The following is a 22,354-nucleotide window of genomic DNA, read 5'->3' as shown; positions in this document are numbered from 1 at the left end:
CACCCGTGCTTGTCCCTCCTCCTGGAGATGCTTTGTAAAGATAAAAAGTAACAGTGTGGCAGCTTTGAAAGGTCAAATTCATCCAATATAAAAGGTGGTACCAGGTATTCAGACCCCCCACCCCAAAAAAAAATGCTATAACTTAGCCTAATGTGTTTTAGCGACCATAGTGCCTGCACCGGGGTGTTGACAGCAGTTTTTTTCATTAACAGCACAGAATTTCAAAGGACTGTTGTCTCTATGAAGTGGTATACTGTACTTTGAAAGGTGGCTATGTTAACTAAACTTACATTAAACATCTGATTTGACTCAATGCAGGTGCTCTGGTCACTGAAACACGTTGAGCTGCCAAACTGCTTCTTTTTAGCTATACATAATTTGCAGCTGGTGATGCCCTTCTCCTTGTGTTGTGGATGCTTTTTAAGAACCAGTTACAGGACCTAATTTACTAAGTCTTTCTTTCCATTCGGGGGCGGAGGGGGATATCTTAGTAAATCAAGCGGTGCCGCTTGGTCACTTGGGATCTTTCAAAACCTTGGCCAACAGAGTGGTGGTGGTGATGGCAGCTGTGGCGGGACAGCAGAGTTTTAGGAACTGGATGGGCTCAAGGAAAACATCATTTTCTTCAGACTTAATTTAAAACCCGCATTTCTCAAGCTAGCCCTAGCCAATCTGGTTTTCGGGACAGCCTAAATGAATATGCATGAGAGAATCTGCACACAAAAACTTCATGCATATTCCATTCTGAGTGGGAACAAATAGATCTCATGCATATTCACTAGAGAAATCCTGAAAACCCAACTGGATTTGCAGCCCTCGTTCCCTACCCCCGTCCTAGATCAGTGGTTTTCAACCTAGTTCCCAGGGAGCACCTGGTGAGTCAGGCTTTCAGGATATGTACAATGAGTGTGCAAGAGAAAGATTTGGTACATTACCGACTTGGTATGCAACTATCTCTAATGCTTATTCATTGTGCATATCCTGAAAATCTCACTGGCCCAAGGACTGGGTTGAAAACTGCTACCCTAGGTTGTATCTTTGCACCCATCTTCTCAGTCTTCCAATTTTCAGTGCCCTAGAGCAGGGGTTCCCAACCCTGTTCTGGAGGACCACCAGGCCAATCGGGTTTTCAGGCTAGCCCTAATGAATATGCATAGAGCAGATTTGCATGCCTCTCACTTCCATTACATGCAAATCTCTCTCATGCATATTCATTAGAGCTAGCCTGAAAACCCGATTGGCCTGGTGGTCCTACAGGACAGGGTTGGGAACCACTGCCCTAGAGCAGAGGTTCTCAACTCAGTCTTTGGGACACACCTAGCTGGTCAGATTTTCAGGCTATCCACGATGAATATGCAAGAGAAATTTGTATGCCTTACCTTAATTGCATGTAAATTTCTATCATGCATATTCATTGTGAACATCCTGAAAACCCGACTAGCTAGGTGCGTCCCGAGGAGTGGGTTGAGAACCCCTCCCCTAGAAGTAAATAAGCTCTACCTGTTCTAAGCCCATCCAATCTTACCTCTCTAAGCTAGAGACAGAAGCAATGGAAAGGTGAAAAGAGAAGCTACTGCCATCACAAACAAGGGATGAGTCAAGGTAGGAATGAAAACCAGTGGAAGTCACAAACTTCCAGCACATCCATTCATGAAAACACAAGGAGGGATGGAACATTATAAATCTCCCCTCCTGCACTAACATCCATCCTATTATCAGAGAATGCACTCGAATGCCGTACACAAATGAGTCCACCTCTCGGAGGTAGGAGACATTTTGACTTGGAATGGAGATTGATCAATGTCCTTGAGTGGCACTAGCTCCAAGTGGGGTCATAGCCTGTCCAGTTCCGAGGGGGTGCCAGATACACACGGCGGCTGCGGTAAAGGAAAGTGACCACGCCACGGTAGCCAGCTCGGGGCACACCTGCCTTGAGATCATCCATGGCGCCCAGCACCTTAGCAAAAGCCTTGAAGGCCTCTCGGCTAGAGTACTGCACTCGGATAACCCCCAGTTCTCGTCGTTGGTTACCCTGCAGTTCTTCAACCCGCAGCTCAGGGGCACCATAGACCTCCTCCAGGAAGGTCCTTTCAAAGTTCTCCTTAATGAGGTAGGTCAGGTCCAGCTCAGTGAAAGGCACAAAGCGGTCATTGAGTTTGATAAACTTCAGGTGCTGGTCAAAGAACTGCCCATGGCTGACACCCTTACGGCCAAAGGTCATAGTTCGGGAAATCTCTGGACGGATGCATGCTCGCTCCTTGCGCTGATGTGGGTGACGCATCCAGTCATCCCAGAAAGCCTTGGGCCACTTGGACTCCAATTCATCCCAGAGTTCAGCCAAGAGCAACCATCCAAGTCCTGGAAAGAAGTCTGTGCGGTACAGGGTTTCAGGATGCTTGCTGTCCACCATCTGCTCCTTGCCATTGTCATTCCAGGCTGACACACACCACAGTGTCTTGTCCTCCATAAGCAGTGGAAAGGTGGCCTGGAAGTACTCAAAGAAGTCCGGCGCCACTTCCAAGTCATCTTCCACAACAATGGCTGCCTGGTACTTGAGAACATGGAAGACCTGACCCAGTGCCCAGTGGTAATGCCGGGAGATCTTGTAGTAGCCCTGAAACTTCCGGTGGTCAGGGGGAACAGGGATCTCACTTAGATTGGGCTGCTTGATGTGAACAACTTCACTTCCATAGGAGGCAATGACCTTTGCTGTTTCCTGGTGACCACAGTCCTGACTGACCACGATTGGGAAGCGCTCCTTGGAGGGTCGGTATTGGATGAGCTTATCCAGGCAGCGACGTACTGTGCTACGATCACAAGCAATCACCAGTACTGGGATAACTGGCTCTGCTGGACTGGGCTCCCCCCTTTCCCTGGAGGGTGGATTGAGGGAAGGCAGAGGAGGGAGTGTAACACTTTTCTTCCGCTGCCGGCTCCAGACAGCACTGTACTCCCGGATCTGTTGCAGAAGAGCCTTCTGATGCTCCAGCTCATCTTCTGCATCCTGCGCCAGCTTCATCACCTCATAGGTTAGGTTACTGGTTGCGTCTGGAGTTTGCCGGTTCCAGAGGAAGAGGAGAATGAGGGCATTCCAGGCCACAAAGAGCACCACGCCCCAGAGGACAATGCTGCTCTTCCTCAACATCCTTTGGGGGGCCCGTCCGTCAGTCTCATACGCACACCCTCAGTTAGGGGTTGGGGAGGAGACTTCACGCCACAGCCATCAGCCTATGGATAAAAATAAATTAGATGTAAAATGGGGAACAAAGGGGAGGACATATTTCTTCAAAAGGCAGGATGCCCACTACAGAAAGACAATAACAGTAGATAAACTCCAGAAGTAGGCCACAAGTGGTCTGAAATCGACTCTGGGATACTGTCAGATACTTATGACCTGGATTGGCCTTTACTGCAAACAGGAGATGGGGCTTGATTGACCTTTTTCTTGACTCAGTACGGTAGTTCTTATGTTCTTTATTGCACTACCACAGATCTCAAGTTTCCCCACCACTAAGAACCCTTTGTATCTATACCAGGATTTACCCCTAGTTCTCCAACCACTTCCTCTGATAATTCTGTGCACTCGTCACCCTTCTATGAAGAAATATGTCTTCATACGAATCCTGAATCAATTCCTCCAGCCTCATAATGACTACAGTTAGATTGAGAGTTTGCCAGGACAGATAGGGAAAATATTTAAGAGTACCTGATTACTGTTCAATATATTGTAACTGCTTTGGGTGAATCTCTTCATGAAAAAGCAGTAAATAAATATAGCAACCACTGTGGGAACTCATGTCAACCATTTTGAGTAGAGAGAGGAGGATCACTCTTGCCCTGGTTTACCACTGGACCAGCTTAAGGTAGGCCCCGGGTAGAGGCCTGCGATGGGTCTGAGAAGGGGAAGACTCAAATATAAACCGAGACCTCCATTTTTGGCCCAAAAATCTAGGTTTATATTTGAGTATATACAGTAAGTGTCTGAGGCTTGTGCAGATGAGGACAAAGCTTACAGTGGTGGGGATGCAGATAGATCCGGAGACAGGGACATATTTATCCCCGTGTCATTCGCTTGTTAAGATAAGTGCTATTTTCTTTTTCACTTGTTTGGTAAAGAATAAAAACAGAGGAAGTTTTTCTGTCTATGATAGATATTTATGCCTAAAGTGCTTTTTAGAGCTGGTATATTCTGCGGCTTTTTCTCCTTTAGCTCACATTACAGTGTGGTATTTGCAAATGTTGCATTTTAATGAGTAAGTGCACTCTCCCATTTGTATTTTCATCACTTTAGCTATGCCACCTTGAAAGCTTTCTTCTCCTGTGGTTAGGCAATTGCTTTTCCACAGTTATTACAGGTGAACAATAGATGAGAAAGTTCTGAATGTGCTTTGTGGAGTATTAAGAGACTTCTATCAATCACAAAAATGACGCTGTAAGAACAATACTTTTAGACAATCGTTCTATGTATGTTTCAGCAATCTGCTCTTTCCAAACTAAACATATAGACCCTGATTCTATAAAGACCGCCTAAATTAGGTGCTGATATCAGCTAAAGAATGACACATGGGGGCGAATTTTTCCCGTCCCCGCAGGAACTCATTTTCCCATCCTAGTGAGTTCTTTTCCTGTCCCTGCCCCGTTCCTGCATGCTCCATCCTCATCTACACAAGCCTCAAATGCTTTAAAATCCTAAGTGTTGTACAGAGGCTTGTGCAGTTAAGGCAGAGCTTACAGGAATGGGGCACAGAGACAAGGTCAGCGACAAAACTTGTTGGGGACAGGGAGACAGTTCTTGCAGAGACAGAGAAAAATTTGTCCCCGCGTCATTCTCTACACTGCACCACTTTAGAAATCAGAATGTAGCAAAAGTGAGCCAAGTTCAGGACAATGAAGCCTTTGTGACATCACTGATGAGGTTGGCTCTTATTGGTGGAATGAGGCATTATGATGTCACAATACCAGCTGTGGTTATCAGAGGCTGAAACTTTTCACACTATTTATTCAATTTTCTATTCTGTTCTCCCAAGTAGAAAATGACACAGAGACAAAATTTTCCCCGTCTCCACAGGAACTCATTTTCCCATCCCACCAAGTTCTTTTCCTCATTCCTGCAACCTCTGTCCTCATCTGCACAAGCCTCAAACACTTTAAAATCATAAGTGTTTGAGGCCTGTGCGGTTAAGGCAGAGCTTACAGGAATGGGGCAGGATCAGCGACAAAACTCACGGGGATGGGATGGGGAAATTGAGCTCCTGCGGGGACAAATCTGTCCCCGTGCCATTCTCTAATATCAGCACCGATTCTATAAAACCTACCCGCCCATCAGTGAGCTAATATTTAGGCGTCCCCAATTTATTCCAGAGTTTTCTATGCCTAAAGTTAACGGCAACTGATTCACAAAGAGGCCAGCAGCGTGCCTGATTTTAAGGCCAAATGGGATAGACACATGGGATCTATTCACAGAGAAAGGTAGGGGAGGGTCATTGGGGTGGGCAGACTAGATGGGCCGTGGCCCTTATCTGCCGTCTATTTCTATGTTTCTATGATCCGCGCCTACTGTTTTAGTGAATGGAGTTTTCAAGTTTGCTCGCCGACTCCGTCTTTTTGTATTCCTGATTTATCTGCAGAGGACTGGTTTCTCTGTTTGGTTTTCGACTAAGTTCCTTAAAACTAAGCATGCAGCAACCTCTGGGTTGCAGGGAGATGGCAGCGTATTTTTGATGCATGGAATATAAGAGACTGCACAGGAAGAAGGGAGAAGAACAGTTATTTTGATTAACCAATCATAGCTGCATATATAGTGACCAAGGGATCACTTAACAGCCTGAGAAAATGTCCAGGTTAAAAAAAAAATCGTCAAGTTACTTCGCTCCAGTATCAGAAGTCACTAAGATGACTTTGATTCGGTATAATTCAAATGTCCAGGGTATAGCGTCAAAGACAAGACAGGCCAGCATCTCTTTGAAGGTAAAAGCTTCTACAATGGCTCTGAACAGATGCATTTACAAGAGAGATATGCTGTTGGCTAGCTAAAAAGCCAAGTCACTGGACAAATACAATGGGGGAGGGGGAGCTGAACTGCCAGGAATCCAGTCCAGTTCCTAACTAGCTCTCTTATCTCCCCCTATGATCCACCCCGGAGCTCCGCTCAGCTGCTAAGTCCCTCCTATCTGTGCCCTTCTCTTATCAGCCAACTCTAGACTCTGACCCTTCCACCTTGCTGCACCGTCTGCTTGGAACAAGCTGCCCGAATCCTTAAGGCTGGCTCCGTCTCTGGCAGTGATCAAGGTCCAGTTAAAAGCCCACCTCTTTGAGAGTGCTTTCAACTCCTAACTCCTCTCACTTCACCCATCCCCAACCCTATATGTCATGTCTGTCTGTCCAAGTTAGATTGCAAGCTCTTATGAGCAGGGACTGTCTACAGATGTCAAAATGTACAGCGCTACGTATTTCTTTCAGCGCTATATAAGTGATAAGTAGTAGCAGTAGGTGCTGTTGGCTAACTAAAAAGCATCACTGAACAAATACAATGAGGGGGGGAGGAGTGCTGAACTGGCAGGAATCGAGACCAGTTCCTGACCAATTTAGGATTGTGCTGACACTTAACCATCCACTTACCTCTATCAACTCTCTCTTTGTGGTCTTTAGCAAACACTTAAACCTCCTTGTCCTAGGTGCTCCCTGGGGCAAGGATCAAGTCATCCTACACACTTTAAAATTACAACCAGCATATACGGTTTCCTCACGCCTGCCTAGTGCAAAAGCAGGGCCAGAAGACACTCTAGGGAGATAATTTGACACACTACTAATCCACTCAACCTTCAATAAGAGTACCGTGACATCAGATTGGACAGGCAGGGGAATATAAGTGGATGCCTAAGGGTAGGACTGATGTTTTCTTGATTCACATCTTATGCTCCTCCTCCAGCACAGCCTCTGTTAGCTGGTCTGGCTGGGGAAAGAAAGTCTCCGTGGAAAGGAGACCTCTCTAAAATAAAAGCCACATAGAAGAAAGGCAGCAGGACCTGTGGCAAAATAAAAACAGTCTAGAGACAGCAGAGTACAAATGAATTCTTCTTTCCTCCCACCCCCCCACCCCCCAATATCAGAAGTCCACAAACACATTTTGATAGTGGCCTCGGTTCAGTTTTTAGCCTGGAAGCCCAGAGTTTGCTTAAAAAATTAAATTGGCACATTTACTGCAAGAGAATCACTGGAATGCACAGCTGTTATATATATATATATATATATTTTTTTTTTTTGCCATAGAGAACTGCAAGACACGCAGTGTTGTACAGATACAGTAGTACCTTGGATTACGAGTATAATCCGTTCCAGGAGCATGCTCGTAATCCAAAATGCTCGTTTATCAAAGCGAGTTTCCCCACAGGAAATAATGGAAACTCGCTTTGATGCGAACCCCAAACCCCCCCCCCCCCCCGAGAACCGGATTGCTCCCCTCAAAGGCGCCCCCTGCGATCAGGCCTCCCCCCACTGCGATCCGGCACCCCCCCTGCCTCGAACCGGCAACCCCCGCCACGATCCGACCCCCCCCGCCACGATTGGGCATCCCCCCGACACAATTGGGCACCCCCCCGACACGATCCGACATCCCCCCCGACACAATTGGGCACTCCCCGACACCCCCCCCGACACAATTGGGCACCCCCCCGCCGCTTCTTACCCTCTTCTGGGCACTCTTGAAGATCGGCCTCCTCGTCTGCTGGGCCTTGAGCATCTGAGCATGCTCTAGGCCTGCAAGTTTACGTTCACGTTCAGAACGTGAACTCGCAGGCCTTGAGCATGCTCAGATACTCAAGGCCCAGCAGACGAGGAGGCCAATCTTCAAGAGTGCCCAGATGAGGGTAAGAAGCGGCGGGGGGGTGCTCAATCGTGTCGGGGGGGGGGGGGGGGTCGGATCGTGGCGGGGGGTGCCGGTTCGAGGCAGGGGGGGTGCCGGATTGCGGGGGTGCTCGTAAATCAAGCCATGCTCGGTTTCCGAGGCACCGATTTTGCAAATGTTTTGCTCGTCTTGCAAAACACTCGCAAACCAGTGCACTCGTAAACCGAGGTACCACTGTACACCTAAGAGAGAACCTACTCAAGAGAGTTTACAGACTAGTGAAGACGTACAAAACCTGCACTGCTCCTTGTGACCCTGGGCAAGTCACTTAATCCTCCACCACCCCACGTGCATTAGATAAGATTGCGAGTCCACCGGGACAGATAGGGAAAATACTTGAAGTACCTGTATGTAAACCGCTTTGAGTGTGGTTGTAAAACTACAAAAAGGCGGTATACAAGTCCCCATCCCTTTCTCTTTATCACATGTATGGCGTAGAGGAGTTGTGTAGTGGTTACAGCAGCTAGGTTATGAGTTTGATTTCTATTGCAGCTCCTTGTGAACCTGGGCAAGTCACATGAAGCACTTCATTGCCCCAGGTACAAAATAAGTACCCGTCTAAAATATGTAAAACCACTTTGATTGTAACCACACAGAAAAAGTGGTATATCAAGTCCCATTCCCCCTCCCTAAATTAGGAGGGCCCTAGTTAGAGAAAAATTGTTTTAAAAGAAGCCTCCCCCCCCCAAAAAAAAAGCGGGGTTTCAGGCAGTATTTCAATACAGGAAAAGAGGGAGTGTGAAGAAGCTGCGCAGGCAGCTTCCAGACATTTGGTGCAGCAAGGTGGAAAGCACTGAAAAAAGCACAGGTTAACCTTTCTTTCTGATGAATGAACCCTGGGAAGGGGGTGACTGGGAGACGAGTGGAAATGAAGATCTGCAAAATGAACGCCTTTGCGAGTATAAAAAGTCTGAACTTCATGCAGGAGTGGATGGGAGCCAATGCAAAGACCTAAGAGGCGGCATTAATCCCCGAGTTCTATACAGGCCACCCAAGTTTCAGCATGCAAATTAATTACTTTTTATAGAAACACTAGTGTTTAAGCCCGTTACATTAACGGGTGCTAGAATAGATGTCTGTCTGTCTGTCTGTCTTTCTCCTGCCTCTTTCTTCCTTTCTTTCTGTCTCTCTCCCTGCCCCATCTATCTTTTTTCTTTCTGTCTCTTTCCCTGCCCTGTCTATCTTTCTTTATTTCTTTCTATCTTTCTTTCTCCCTCCCGCTGTCTATCTTTCTTTCTTTCTTTCTATCTTTTTTTTCTTTCTGTCGCTCTCCCTGCCTAGACCCACACTAATATATGTGTGTGTGTCTGTCTTTATTTCTTTCTCTCTCTGTCTCCTTAGCCGCTTTCTGTATTTCTGTCTTTATTTCTGTCCAGTGAGTTTGTAAGGTGTGTTTTACTTCTCCTGATGAAAACACACCAGCTGAAATACATCCTTAAAGAGGCTGCTTGAAATTGAGAGAAAGTAAGTGCTTTGAATTGAGTCTGTTCTCCCAGAAAGCAACTTCTTATTTGGACTGTTATATGCTTTATTAAAGGTGCTTTGGACTTCATAGTGTTGCAGTTTCTTAATCAGTAGTTGGTAGTATACATAGCAACCAGCAAGAAATATGTATTCATAAACAGGTTAATCATGTAGTGGGTGTTGTACATTTATATAACTAAATACCTACCCCAAAATATGCATCTGTGAGTGTTTATTACTAATGCATAGCTTTAGACTCTTACCTCAGGGAAATGACAGTGAGCAGATTCTGTTGCAGGGCTAGGTTAGACAGTTGCAAACACTTCTGTAGTGCCCCATCTTCAAAAAAGCTGAGAACATTGTTATCAAGAAATAAATGCTTCAAGTCAAGCAGTCCTTGAAAATTCAGCCCTGTTCCATTTCTGCTGGCATCTTTGTCTTAGGGGTGGCTCCTCCCTGGCGCTTTCAGGCCTTTCCCGGGGCGCGTTAGCCAGCGCTAATGTGTGCAAGCGGCTCTAGCACCGGCTTCTCCACCTGGACCCTGGGCACGCAGCGCGCTCCACCCCTTAGCTACCCGGAAGTACCGGGCTTCAGTCGCCTGCTCCCAGTAGGCCAAGAGGGGGAGTGGCTCCGTGTAGGCGGGAGGGGGGAGTGGCTGCCATGGTGATCTGTCCGACTCCCTGGTGACAGGAGCCGCGGCGGCACCTTTAAAGTGAAAAAAGAAGTCTGGCAAGGGAGCTGGCCAACTGGCAGTTCAAGTCGGAGCTTCGGTCTGGCCTGCTCCCTGCTCGCCTTGCCATATTGTATTTTTTTAGTTGAAAGACGCGGCGGTGGCTCCTCTCATGATCTCCACCAGGCGGGGATCGTGAGAGGAGCCACCGCCGCGTCTTTCAACTAAAAAATACAATACGGCAGGGAGCAGGCCAGAGCGAAAAACAGCAAGGAGCAGCAGGGAGCAGGCCAGACCGAAAAACAGAACCCTAAGCCACGCATGCGCACTCCTACCTGCGGGTCGCTACAGCTCACGGAAAAGCGGCGCATGCATAGGAAGTGCGCATACGCAGCTTATCGTTTTATTATATTAGATGATGGCAGATAAAGGCCAAATGGCCCATCCAGTCTGCCCATCCGCAGCACCCACTATCTCCTCCTCTTCCTATAGGCTAAGGCTCTTTACACCTGCATTGTGAGGTCATAGAGCTTTATGGTTATAGAAACATAAGAACATAAGAATTGCCGCTGCTAGGTCAGACCATTGGTCCGTCGTGTCCAGCAGTCCGCTCATGCAGCGGCCCTCTGGTCAAAGACCAGCACCCTAACCGAGAATAGCCCTACCTGAGTACATTCCGGTTCAGCAGGAACTTGTCTAACTTTGTCTTGAATCCCTGGAGGGTGTTTTTCCCTATGACAGACTCCGGAAGAGCGTTCCAGTTTTCTACCACTCTCTGGGTGAAGAAGAACTTCCTTATGCTCGTACAGAATCTATCCCCTTTCAATTTTAGAGAGTGCCCTCTCGTTCTTCCTACCTTGAAGAAGGTGAACAACCTGTCTCTATTTACTAAGTCTATTCCCTTCATTATCTTGAATGTTTCAATCATGTCCCCTCTCAGTTTCCTCTTTTCAAGGGAGAAGAGACCCAGCTTCTCTAATCTCTCACTGTACGGCAACTCCTCCAGCCCCTTAACCATTTTAGTCGCTCTTCTCTGGACCCTTTCGAGTAGTACCCTGTCCTTCTTCATGTACGGCGGCCAGTGCTGGACGAAGTACTCCAAGTGAGGGCGCACCATGGCCCGGTACAGTAGCATGATAACATTCTCTGATCTGTTCATGATCCCCTTCTTTATCATTCCTAGCATTCTGTTCGCCCTTTTTGCTGCCGCCGCACATTGCGCAGACAGCTTCATCGACTTGTCGATCAGAACTCCCAAGTCCCTTTCTTGAGAGGTCTCTCCAAGTACCGCCCTGGACATCCTGTATTCGTGCATGAGATTTTTGTTACCGACATGCATCACTTTACACTTATCCACGTTGAACCTCATCTGCCATGTCGATGCCCATTCCTGGAGCCTGATTATGTCACGTTGCAGATCTTCACAATCCCCCTGCATCTTCACTACTCCGAATAACTTCATATCGTCTGCTGGACGATGGTGACAAGAAGGGAGTGGTGAAGGAGGAGAAAGAAGTGGCAGAAAGACTTAACGCGTTCTTTTCATCTGTATTTACAAACGAAGACACATCCAACATTCCGGAACCTGAACAATTCTTCAATGGAAATCAGGCAGAAAAATTAACAACCATGGAAGTGAGCCTTGAAGATGTACACAGGCAGATAGATAAATTAAAAACAGACAAATCCCCGGGTCCGGACGGAATCCATCCAAGGGTTCTGAAGGAATTAAAAGAGGAGATAGCAGAACTACTGCAGCAAATTTGCAATCTATCCCTGAAAACAGGCGTGATCCCGGAGGACTGGAAGATAGCCAATGTTACGCCCATCTTTAAAAAGGGATCAAAAGGTGACCCAGGAAATTACAGACCGGTGAGTCTGACCTCGGTACCGGGGAAAATGGCAGAAACACTGATAAAAGAAAAAATTGATGAACATTTTGAAAAAAACGAATTGCTGATGACCAGCCAACACGGGTTCTGCAAGGGAAGATCATGCCTAACTAACTTATTGCACTTCTTCGAAGGAATTAACAAACGGATGGACAACGGAGACCCCATAGACATCATATATCTTGATTTCCAAAAAGCCTTTGACAAGGTGCCCCATGAACGCCTACTCCGGAAACTGAAGAACCATGGGGTGGAAGGAGATGTACATAAATGGATCAGAAGCTGGTTGGCGGGTAGGAGACAGAGGGTGGGAGTGAAGGGCCACTACTCGGACTGGAAAAAGGTCACGAGTGGGGTCCCACAGGGCTCAGTACTAGGGCCGCTGCTATTTAATGTATTCATAAATGATCTAGAAACAGGGACGAAGTGTGAGATAATAAAATTTGCAGATGACACTAAACTATTTAGTAGAGCTCGGACTAAAGAAGACTGTGAAAAACTGCAAAGGGACTTGAACAAACTAGAGGAATGGGCAACGAGATGGCAGATGAAGTTCAATGTCGAGAAATGTAAAGTATTACATGTGGGAAACAGAAACCCGAGGTACAACTATACGATGGGAGGGATGTTTTTAAATGAGAGTACTCAAGAAAGGGACCTGGGGGTGATAGTGGACTTGACAATGAAGCTGTCGGCACAGTGCGCAGCGGCTGCTAAGAAGGCAAATAGAATGCTAGGCATCATCAAAAAGGGTATTACAACCAGAACGAAAGAAGTTATCTTGCCATTGTATCGAGCGATGGTGCGTCCGCATCTGGAGTACTGCGTCCAATATTGGTCGCCGTACCTTAGGAAGGATATGGCGATACTCGAAAGGGTTCAGAGGAGAGCGACACGTCTGATAAAAGGGATGGAAAACCTTTCATACGCTGAGAGATTGGAAAAACTGGGACTTTTTACCCTGGAGAAGAGAAGACTTAGAGGGGATATGATAGAGACTTACAAGATCATGAAGGGCATAGAGAGAGTAGAGAGGGACAGATTCTTCACACTTTCAAAAAATAAAAGAACAAGAGGGCATTCAGAAAAGTTGAAAGGAGACAGATTCAGAATGAATGCTAGGAAGTTCTTCTTTACCCAGCGTGTGGTGGACACCTGGAATGCGCTTCCAGAGGGCGTGATAGGGCAGAGTACGGTACTGGGGTTCAAGAGGGAATTGGACAACTTTCTCCTGGAAAAGGGAATAGAGGGGTATAGATAGAGGATTACTGCACAGGTCCTATACCTGTTGGGCCACCGCGTGAACGGACTGCTGGGCACGATGGACCTCAGGTCTGACCCAGTAGAGGCATTTCTTATGTTCTTATGTCCGCAAATTTAATCACCTCGCTCGTCGTACCTATGTCCAGATCGTTTATAAAGATGTTAAAGAGCACGGGTCCAAGCACCGAGCCCTGCGGCACCCCACTGGACAACAGATATATGTCAAATGACCCATCCAGCCTGCCCATCCGCAGTAACCATTATCTCTTTCTCTTTCTTGAAATCAGACACAGTCTCTGTCTCCACAACCTCTACCGGAAGACCATTCCACACATCTATCACCCTTTCTGTAAAAAAGTATTTCCTTAGATTACTCCTGAACCTATCACCTCTTAGCTTCATTCTCAATTACTGATGTTTACTGGCACTAATTTGGTCTTACGCAGTATTCTGTAACGCAGGCACCCAAATTGTCTTGTATTACCTTAAAAGGGTAGGGCTGGGGCGTTCCAAATATTTAGGCGCAGTGTTATAGAATTTGTGGATTGCGTGTACAACTTGAACACCAGGTTTCAGCAGATATATATCCTCAGGCACGGGAATCGGCATTCAGCACTAGCACAGATCTTTTCAGTGCCTACATTGTGGTGCCGTTTACTTAATCTGACCCTAAATCAGTGTCTCTCAAACTGTGTGCCAAGGCGCAATGGTGTGCCCCAAAGAGATTCCAGGTGTATCATGAGAGATTCCAGAATTTTCCTTTATTTTTAAAAATTCCCTTAAGTATACACTAAAATAAATGATGTGTGTTGTGTATGCAAGAGTCTGTCAATGTTACAAGCGTCTGTGTGTGAAGGATGCAACCGCCCAGCCGAGCATCATTCTTTGACATGATGTCCTTGAAAACTAATGACAAGTAATTTTAGTTTTATTTTTTCTGCAGTAGGTATCCTGACTTGAGCCTCAAAAAAAAAAAAAAAAAAAAATCAAGGCTTTGTTACTGTTTGGTTCTTATCTTTGCGAACTTGGATTTTCATCTCTGACAGAAATTAAATCGAAAAAGAGAACGACTGCAGATGGTGGGTGATGATATGCGTGTTTGTTTGTTGATTACCGAGACGCATTTTGAGTTAATTTGCACTCAAAAACAAGCACTTCCATCACGTTGATTAGCAATTCTATTCTATGCACTTTAGTTTCACCGTTGTTACAATTACCCAGACTTAGCTAAAAGAATTTTAACTAAATAACTCTCAAATTTAATTTTTTGTTGGTTTTGCAATTTTATAATGTGTCGTGAAAACCATTTGCTCCATTTAGTGTGCCAGAGGTAAAAAAATTTGAGAGATACTGCCCTAAATGGTAATGATGACAGTTGGGAGACCTGCGAGGAGCTGAGTACAATAGTCTATGGGGCTGGTAAAGAAAGATGGGACGAGTGGTAGGTTCAAAAAGCAAGAGAGATCTTGGTGATATTACAGAGAAAGGAGTATTGCTTTCGCTGTGCCCCAGCGGAGGAGATAGAGGATTCCAACATAACTCAGAATTCAGGAAAATAGGACAAGGGCAGGAACCTTAGTCCTTGAGATTTATGACTTACTCGGGTTCTCAGGATTTCTCCAATGAATATGGTACACAGGGACAGACTTATCCCCTCTTTTATGAACGCATAGCATGGGATTTAGCATTGGCAGCGGTGGTATCTGCTCTGATGCTCATAGGAATTCTATGAGCGTCGGAGCGGTTATCGCCGTTGCTGGTGCTAAAACCCGCGCTATGCGTTCATAAAAAGGGGGGGGGGGGGTTAAAGATCTCAATATGTATACTTTGGAGGAAAAGCAGAAGAGGAGATATGAAAGAGACATTTAAATACCTACGTGGAATAAATACATTAGGCGAGTCTCTTTCAGTTGAGTGAGGGCATAGGATGAAGTTAAGAGGTGATAAGCTCAGGAGTAATCTAAAGAAATACTTTTTTATAGAAAGGGTGGTAGATGCTTGAAACAGTCTCCCAGGTGGTGGAGACAAAGACTGTCTGAATTCAAGAAAGTGTGGGACAGGTAAGTGGGATTTCGTAGGAAGAGGAGGAGATAACGGATGCTGCGGATGGGCCAACTGGATGTTTCTATAAGATCTATTTGCATGCCCTACTTCCACTGTATACAAATAGATCCAATGCATAATCATTAGGGAAATCCTGTAAACCAGACTGGGTTGCAGCCCTCGAGGTCCAAGATTGCCCACTCCTGGATTAGGAGGAAAAAGTGCTACTTATTCTCCCCTTTCTACCACTCTGGAAGACACTGTCTTGACCAATTTAACTTTAAGGTATCAATGGGACATAAGAAAATAAGAATAGCCTTACTGAGTCAGACCAATGGCCCATCAAGCCCAGTAGCCTGTTCTCACGGTGGCCAATCCAGGTCACTAGTACCTGGCCAAAACCCAAGGAGTAGCAATATTCCATGCTACCAATATAGGGCAAATGTCTTTCTCAATAACAGACTATGGACTTTTCCTCAAGGAACTTGTCCAAACCTTTCTTAAAACCAGCTACGCGATTCGCTCTTACCACATCCTGTGGCAAGAGGCAGTATCAGTTTGGACTGTTGCAGATCACAAAGAGAAAGAATGGGGAGAGAGCCAAGGAAAGGGTGCAGAACAGAGACTTAAGGTACACCCAAGAATAACCTAAAAGTGTGTTGGGGAAAGGCTGGCTCAGGATGTTGTTTACCCCAAGACAAATTTTATCCTCAGCTACTGCTAAATATTAAAATTATAAAATAAATATTTTCAGAGGGTAGTGTGAGGAATTAAGAACCATCTGGTAAGTCATATATATTTCTCTGAGAGAAACAAACATGTGTCACATATTAAAAAAAAAAAAAAAATCATCAACAAGAATGCAGGCCACAGATGGGATAAGATTACAATTGCTCAATCCCCCTTTCTCTGTCACGGTCATCGTATAAGACATGTGTACATGTAAAAGTCCTGCTCTTACACGCACAACGCGAAAGACACAGGTCCTTACACCGTCATACGTACTCTATAGCAGGGGTGTCCAACCTTTTGGCTTCCCTGGGCTGCACTGGCCGAAAAAAATGTTTCTGGGGGTCACACAAATGCTGCAGCAAGACAGAGGAGGGAGCTGACAAGATGGTAAACACCTGGGGGCAGCAGAGGAAAACACTGCATTGCCCTCGACCGGGGCCGCACAAAATACTTCATAGGGCTGCAGGTTGGATACCCCTGCTCTATAGGATTACCGATTGGTATAGTACCCTCTATCCCAGTGGTCTCAAACTCACGGCCCGGGGGCCACATGCGGCCCGCCAAGTACTATTTTGAGGCCCTCAATACGTTTATCATAATCACAAAAGCAAAATAAAAGTTTCTTGATCCTATGTCTCTAGCTATAAATTACAATATTATTATTAGGACTTAGCCAAAAGGAAATATTTATAAACTATAAACCTTGCAACCCATTCTGAGCTACTGGGAGGATGGGATAGAAATTGAATTAAATAAAATAAAGAGTTTTACCTCATGCAAAATTGTCATTTCTTTAATAAGACATTAACTATTTTTTTTCTGAGGCACTCCAAGTACCTACAAATCCAAAATGTGGCCCTGCAAAGGGTTGGAGTTGGAGACCACTGATCTATCCCAACGCATAGAGTAATATTATTTTACCGTTGTTACTATAACTTTGTAAATAATCACATTCCATCTTTTCTTTTGTTTTAATGTCTAAACGGAGCACCTTGGCAAGAAGTACAGTTTAAAACTGTTATCTGAATCTGTGTAAAGACCTGCTTCCCTTTCTTCTGTTATCGCATTATAGGATTTCTGTTAAGACTTTTCATAGAACTGGTAGGAGATATGTCCCCCCTCCCTTCCCTCCTCTCTTTTCCTGTCCTTGTTCTGTGTCTAACTCACAATAATCCAATAACTAACACCAGCTGTTGCCTTTTCAAACTTTGCTAGTGTGGGGTGGATCTACTTGTCCCTCTCGAGTTCTTACCCAGGTGATCAGATTTCCACGGCTCCCTTGGGCTGCTAGGAAACTCAAACCGAGCTGCAACTTCCTTGAACTTTGGCCAGCTGTCTTTCCCCGCCTCTTCCCTGTTTAATAAGCTGCGGGAAACGTGTCAGAGCTCTGTAGGTTAGAGCTGAGGAAGGCTGAGAGGTCAGGTCAGGGGAAACGGTCAGCGTACGCCCCAGAGAAAGCGTGGGAGAAAAGAAGGGTAACCCTTGCAGAACTTCCCCACCCAAACTCCTTAAGGGGGTGCCAGAAAGAGTAGATGCAGCCAGAGAGAAGAAAATAAGGGCTAACACGAAGGAGCCCCTGCTCCCCTTACCTAGTGTTACCATATGGCTCCAGAAAAAAGGGACAGATTGAGACATCCGGGTTTTACTTCCATTGAAAGCAATGGAAGTAAGGAGAACAGATTGAGACATCTTGGTTGCTTTCAATGGAAGTAAAACCCGGATGTCTCAATCCGTCCCCTTTTTTCTGGAGCCTTATGGTAACCTTACCCTTCCCTCAAGTTTTTCCATGGATGTGGAGGGAGCAAAAGCATATGCAGAGGGAGGTGAAAAGGGAAGGGCACATGGAATTATGATGGGGAAAGGAAGAGAAAAGGCAGAGTAAATGAAAACTGGACAGAAGGAGCAGGATCAACTCAAGGGACTGTGGCATCCGGAGCCAGTTTTGCATCGGCACTCGTGCCCCACACCCCGATCCAGTATCTCTCCCTCAACTCTCTTCCCCAATTCATACTTCAGTATCTCTTTCTTTCTCTCGAGCAACCCCCTCCTCTCCCCTCCCATACACACACACTGGTGATAAAGAGTGCCAAAATCCCAATTCGGTATCTTTCCTCTCTTCCCTCCCTCTTATACTGAACTGTAGGCAGAGGGAAGGAAGAGAGGAGATAAGCTAGACTAGGATTTTGGCACCCTGAGCCAGTGCCTCATTTGGTTCATATGTTGAGATGACAGAGAAGGACAGCGAATGTTAGTGCAAGAGAGACGGTGGTATGGGGGATCAGTGGGGGCACTGGATGTTGAAGAACAGTGAGAGAAGTATGAGGGTAGAAATTGCAGGGAGTCATTTGGGCAGAGACTATAGAATTTGGTGGATACCAGAAGACAATCTTGAAGACTAGCTTGGGTATTGAGAATGAATGAGGACTAAGGAACCTAGTGGGGTGGATAAACGGGGAGTAGAAATCATTTTTATAGAATTAGGACAATGGGGACTAGGGTTATTAAATGAGGGAACGATTAAAACTGTGAGACCGAGTACAAAAATATTGACGGAGAAGATAGCTTGAAGGACCCGGAGGGTTGAGAGGCAATTGCAATGGAGAGGGGGAAGGGAGAAAGGAAGGGAATAGGTTTTTGAAGGAGATGAGAGAGGAAGGAATTGGGGAAGGTAGAAAGGAGAATTGGACAAGAGTTACAGAAGAGATGAGTGGCAGGAAAGAACTGGGGTGGGCGGGCTGGTGAGCAGATGATCATGTTACGTTATTTTATTGCGAATTGCATTGGTTGCCGGTGGAAGCTCGGGTATGGTTCAAGCTGGGCTGTTTTTGTTACAAGGTTTTATATGGTGCAGCCCCTAATTATCTGGCTAATAGTTTTGCCATAGCTACGCACAAATGCAGTAGAAAAACTCATGCTCTGTTTAATTTCCCTTCTGTAAAAGGTTGTAAAAACAAGAAATTCCTAAATCACTCTTTAGCATCTCAGTCAGCTTCTAATGAAAAAGAATTGCTCACAGCTGTTTCTTACAGACATTTTAGAAAACCTATCTTTTCTCCAAATACCTGACTAGCTGACTCAATCAAATATACGATTATGTGTAATGTTTATAATCTTTTGTAAACCACATAGAACTTTTTGGTAACGCAGTCTATAAGTATAATGTTATGTTATGTTATGAGAAGCAAGAGAAGGTAAATACAGCTAGGAAGGGGATGAGTACAGAGGATGAAAGACAGGAGATAAGAATGAGTCAGACAGGTAGGGAATAGGAGGACTAAGGAAGTAAGAGTGGGAATTTGAAAAAATGGTAAGTAGCTGAAAGGTGAAAAGGGGAACATAAGAACTGCCATCTCCGGATCAGACCCATGGTCCATCGAGTCCGGCGATCCGCACACGCGGAGGGATATACACCTGATGTAGTTTTAGTCACCCATATCCCTCTATGCCTCTCGTAAGGAGATATGCATCTAATTTGCCTTTGAATCCCAGCACAGTGGATTCCTTAATAACCTCCTTTGGGAGAGCATTCCAGGCGTCTACCACTCGCTGCGTAAAACAGAACTTCCTGACATTTGTCCTGGACTTGTCCCCCCTTAGCTTCAAACCATGTCCTCTTGTCTGTGTCGCGTTGGACAATGTAAATAATTTATTTTCCTGCTCTATTTTATCGATGCCTTTCAGCATTTTGAACGTCTCGATCATGTCCCCTCGCAGCCTCCTCTTCTCAAGGGAAGAAGGGGGAATGAAATCTAGGCATAGATAAGAAAGCAGTGGAAACACAAGGAGAAAGAGATGGAACAAAAGGATCGGTTCAGATATAAGGGAGGAAAGGCAAAGAGCATGAAAAAAGTGGAAATGAGACCTGGGGGGGGAAGGGGAGGAAATGGAGGTAGGAAAAAAACCAAAGAGAGGAAGCAGTAAGGACCAACTCAGCAGTAACAATAAAATGATCAGACAACAAATATACAAGTGTTTAAATACTTGAAATGTATTAATGTACAAACATCTTTTTCAGAGAAGAGGTGGTAGGTAATCAGTGGCCTAGCTGTGCCGAGCAACCTTCCTCTTCTCCGCTGCTTTAAAGAGGTATGCGGGGTGGGTGGGGGAGGGGTCAGAGAAGAGCCCCCCCCCCCCCGCAAAGACGGCACATGGGGTGGCCTGCCCCACCTTTACGATGCCACTGGCGGTGGCGCTCAAGAACATGAACTGAGACTGCAGAGGAGTAACATCAGAAAACATTTTTTCACAGAGAATCTGGAGGATGCCTGGACTATCTTCCCCTGAGGAAGCGGCGGGGACAGGAACAGTGACAAAAAACACATGGACTGAAGCAAAATTACCCCCCCCACCCCACCCTTTACAAAAACCATGCTAGCGTTTTGTTAGCGAAAGCCACGGCAGTAGCAGCTCCAACGCTCATAGGAATTCTATGAGTGTCGGAGCTGCTACCGCTGCAATCAGCAATAATAAACGCTAGCGCAGTTTTGTAAAAAGGAGGGGAGCAAATGATCTTCACACTTTAAATAAGATATAGAAGGGTGTAAGCTACGTGGAACAGCAGGTGCAACAGAGTGGATGACATCTTCTGCTGTGTTAACTATGTAAAAGGAAAAGGAGGCAGGGTCCCCCGAGGTCGGCTCCTCCCAGTTCGGGATACCCAACCAGACCGGCGACCTCAGCAGAATCGGGTTGGACAGGGTGATGTCCGAGGTCTTAATGGAGCCGGTAGTGCAAGGACCCGGGGACCTATCCTGCTTCGGGGGGGGGGGGGGGGGAAGAGTCCCGAGGGCGCTTCGCAAGGCACCTTGACCGGTGCCTCGACCGAGGCCGGTTTGAGGGAGAAGCGTGCCTCGATGGAAGAGGCGAGGAATCAGATGAGGACAGACGCCAAGATCGCCGTGCCTTGCCCCGAGAAGCCTCGACGCGACGCTCAGGCTGGTCCACAACGCGCGAGGTCGAGGCCGGAGCAAGCTGAGCCAACGCCGAGGAGAGCTCCGAGAAGATGATAGCCTTCAATACCTCCTCGAACATAGGCTTGGTGACCATATTAGGCCGGGCAGGTGCAGCAGTGCGTTCCACCGAGAGCGACCTCAAGGATGAGTATTCCCGTATGGTGGAAGCACACTTGGAGGCTTTTGAGGGTGGTCTCTTCGGCAGGACTACACTCATCGCCTGGATGGCCAGAGACTCCGAGGAAGGCTTCTTCGGTAGTGGAACTGAACCTGAAGGAGGAAGAGGGGACTTACCCGGGGCCGAGGTCTTCGAGGTCGAGGGAGACTTGCCCGGGGACGAGGTCTCCAAGGCCAACGTCGAGACCGAGGCCGAGACCGGGGTTGAAGCAGGAGCAGCCTCCATGGCGAAGAGCTCCGCAATCCTGGCCCTACGTCGCCGAAGAGCCCGAGTCTGGAGGGTGACACAACAAGGACAGGAGTCTGTGGGGTGATCCACACCCAAGCACAAAATACACCAGCGGTGCGGGTCTGTAATTGAAATAACTCGACCGCACCGGGAGCACTTCTTAAACCCGGTAAGAGGCCGGGACATAAGGTACAAACAGCTGCAGCCACTCGAGGCCAAGCAGCCACGGTGAACCGGGAGCCCCCAGTCGTTGAACCGAAAAAAACAAAAAACGAAAAACAAGTAGCACAAGGAATTAACAAACTGCACAGCGACTCCCGAGAAAAACAAAGAAGCCGCAGTGCTAGAAAGGCACTTAGAGAATGCAGAGAAGAGAGACAGGGCTTTCTGGCTTCGCAGAAAACTAAGAACTGACGACCACGAGGAGGGGATGCGCCCTCTAGTGGAGCAGGAAGGCACGCATGCGTGGGCAGCACTAGCAAACTTTGAGATCTTCAATCAAAGTTGCTTGAAAAACTGTCTGCGACAGGGCTCTGTGGATGACGTCACCCACACATGTAGAGAATATGCTGCCTGCTTGTCCTGGGATAAACTGTAGTATCTGTTTAAAGAAAATTAAATATGTTATGTTATATGTGAGCTTATATCCCGCCAAAGCCTCACAGATCGGAATTCTAGGCGGGTTACAGATGGCAAATGCGTTACGTAGAACTTACAGTATATACATATATACATGATAAAAGAACAGATTACAAACTTAACAAGTGTTTCTGAACCAGTGATATACAACTTTGAAAATTGTATTGTATTTTGTTCAAAACAGAAAGATATACACAAGTATTTCTCTTTCTTTAGCGCTCTTCAGTTTCTTGGGTTTTCATTTCATTTTTTGTCAGTATACGTGGGTGTAATTTATTTAAGGTATTTATATACCGCCTATCAAAGTTATCTAAGCAGTTTACAATCAGGTACTCAAAGCATTTCCCCTATCTGTCCTGGTGGGCTCACAATCTATTTAACGCACCTAGG

General features: G+C 46.2%; 1 protein-coding gene across 3 annotated transcripts in view; it reads right to left on the bottom strand.

Annotated features, from left to right (window-relative positions):
- Window positions 1–1,245: 1,245 nt before the first annotated feature.
- MGAT1 (alpha-1,3-mannosyl-glycoprotein 2-beta-N-acetylglucosaminyltransferase) overlaps window positions 1,246–22,354 on the bottom strand; it is a 45,101-nt gene continuing 23,992 nt past the window's right edge. For 2 of the 3 annotated variants that reach the window (XM_033917174.1, XM_033917176.1), the window contains exon 2: window positions 1,246–3,228. In XM_033917174.1, the coding sequence (XP_033773065.1) occupies window positions 1,817–3,145 (1,329 nt within the window). In that variant the 5' untranslated portion in view covers window positions 3,146–3,228 and the 3' untranslated portion in view covers window positions 1,246–1,816. Of the gene's footprint in view, window positions 3,229–9,630; window positions 9,718–22,354 lie in introns of all 3 variants that reach the window. The other variant, XM_033917175.1, reaches the window with a different exon arrangement.

The sequence above is a fragment of the Geotrypetes seraphini genome, chromosome 12 (genome assembly GCF_902459505.1).
Source record: "Geotrypetes seraphini chromosome 12, aGeoSer1.1, whole genome shotgun sequence".
In the NCBI taxonomy this organism is placed as follows: domain Eukaryota; kingdom Metazoa; phylum Chordata; class Amphibia; order Gymnophiona; family Dermophiidae; genus Geotrypetes; species Geotrypetes seraphini.
This window is presented reverse-complemented; position numbering and strand designations above follow the sequence as displayed.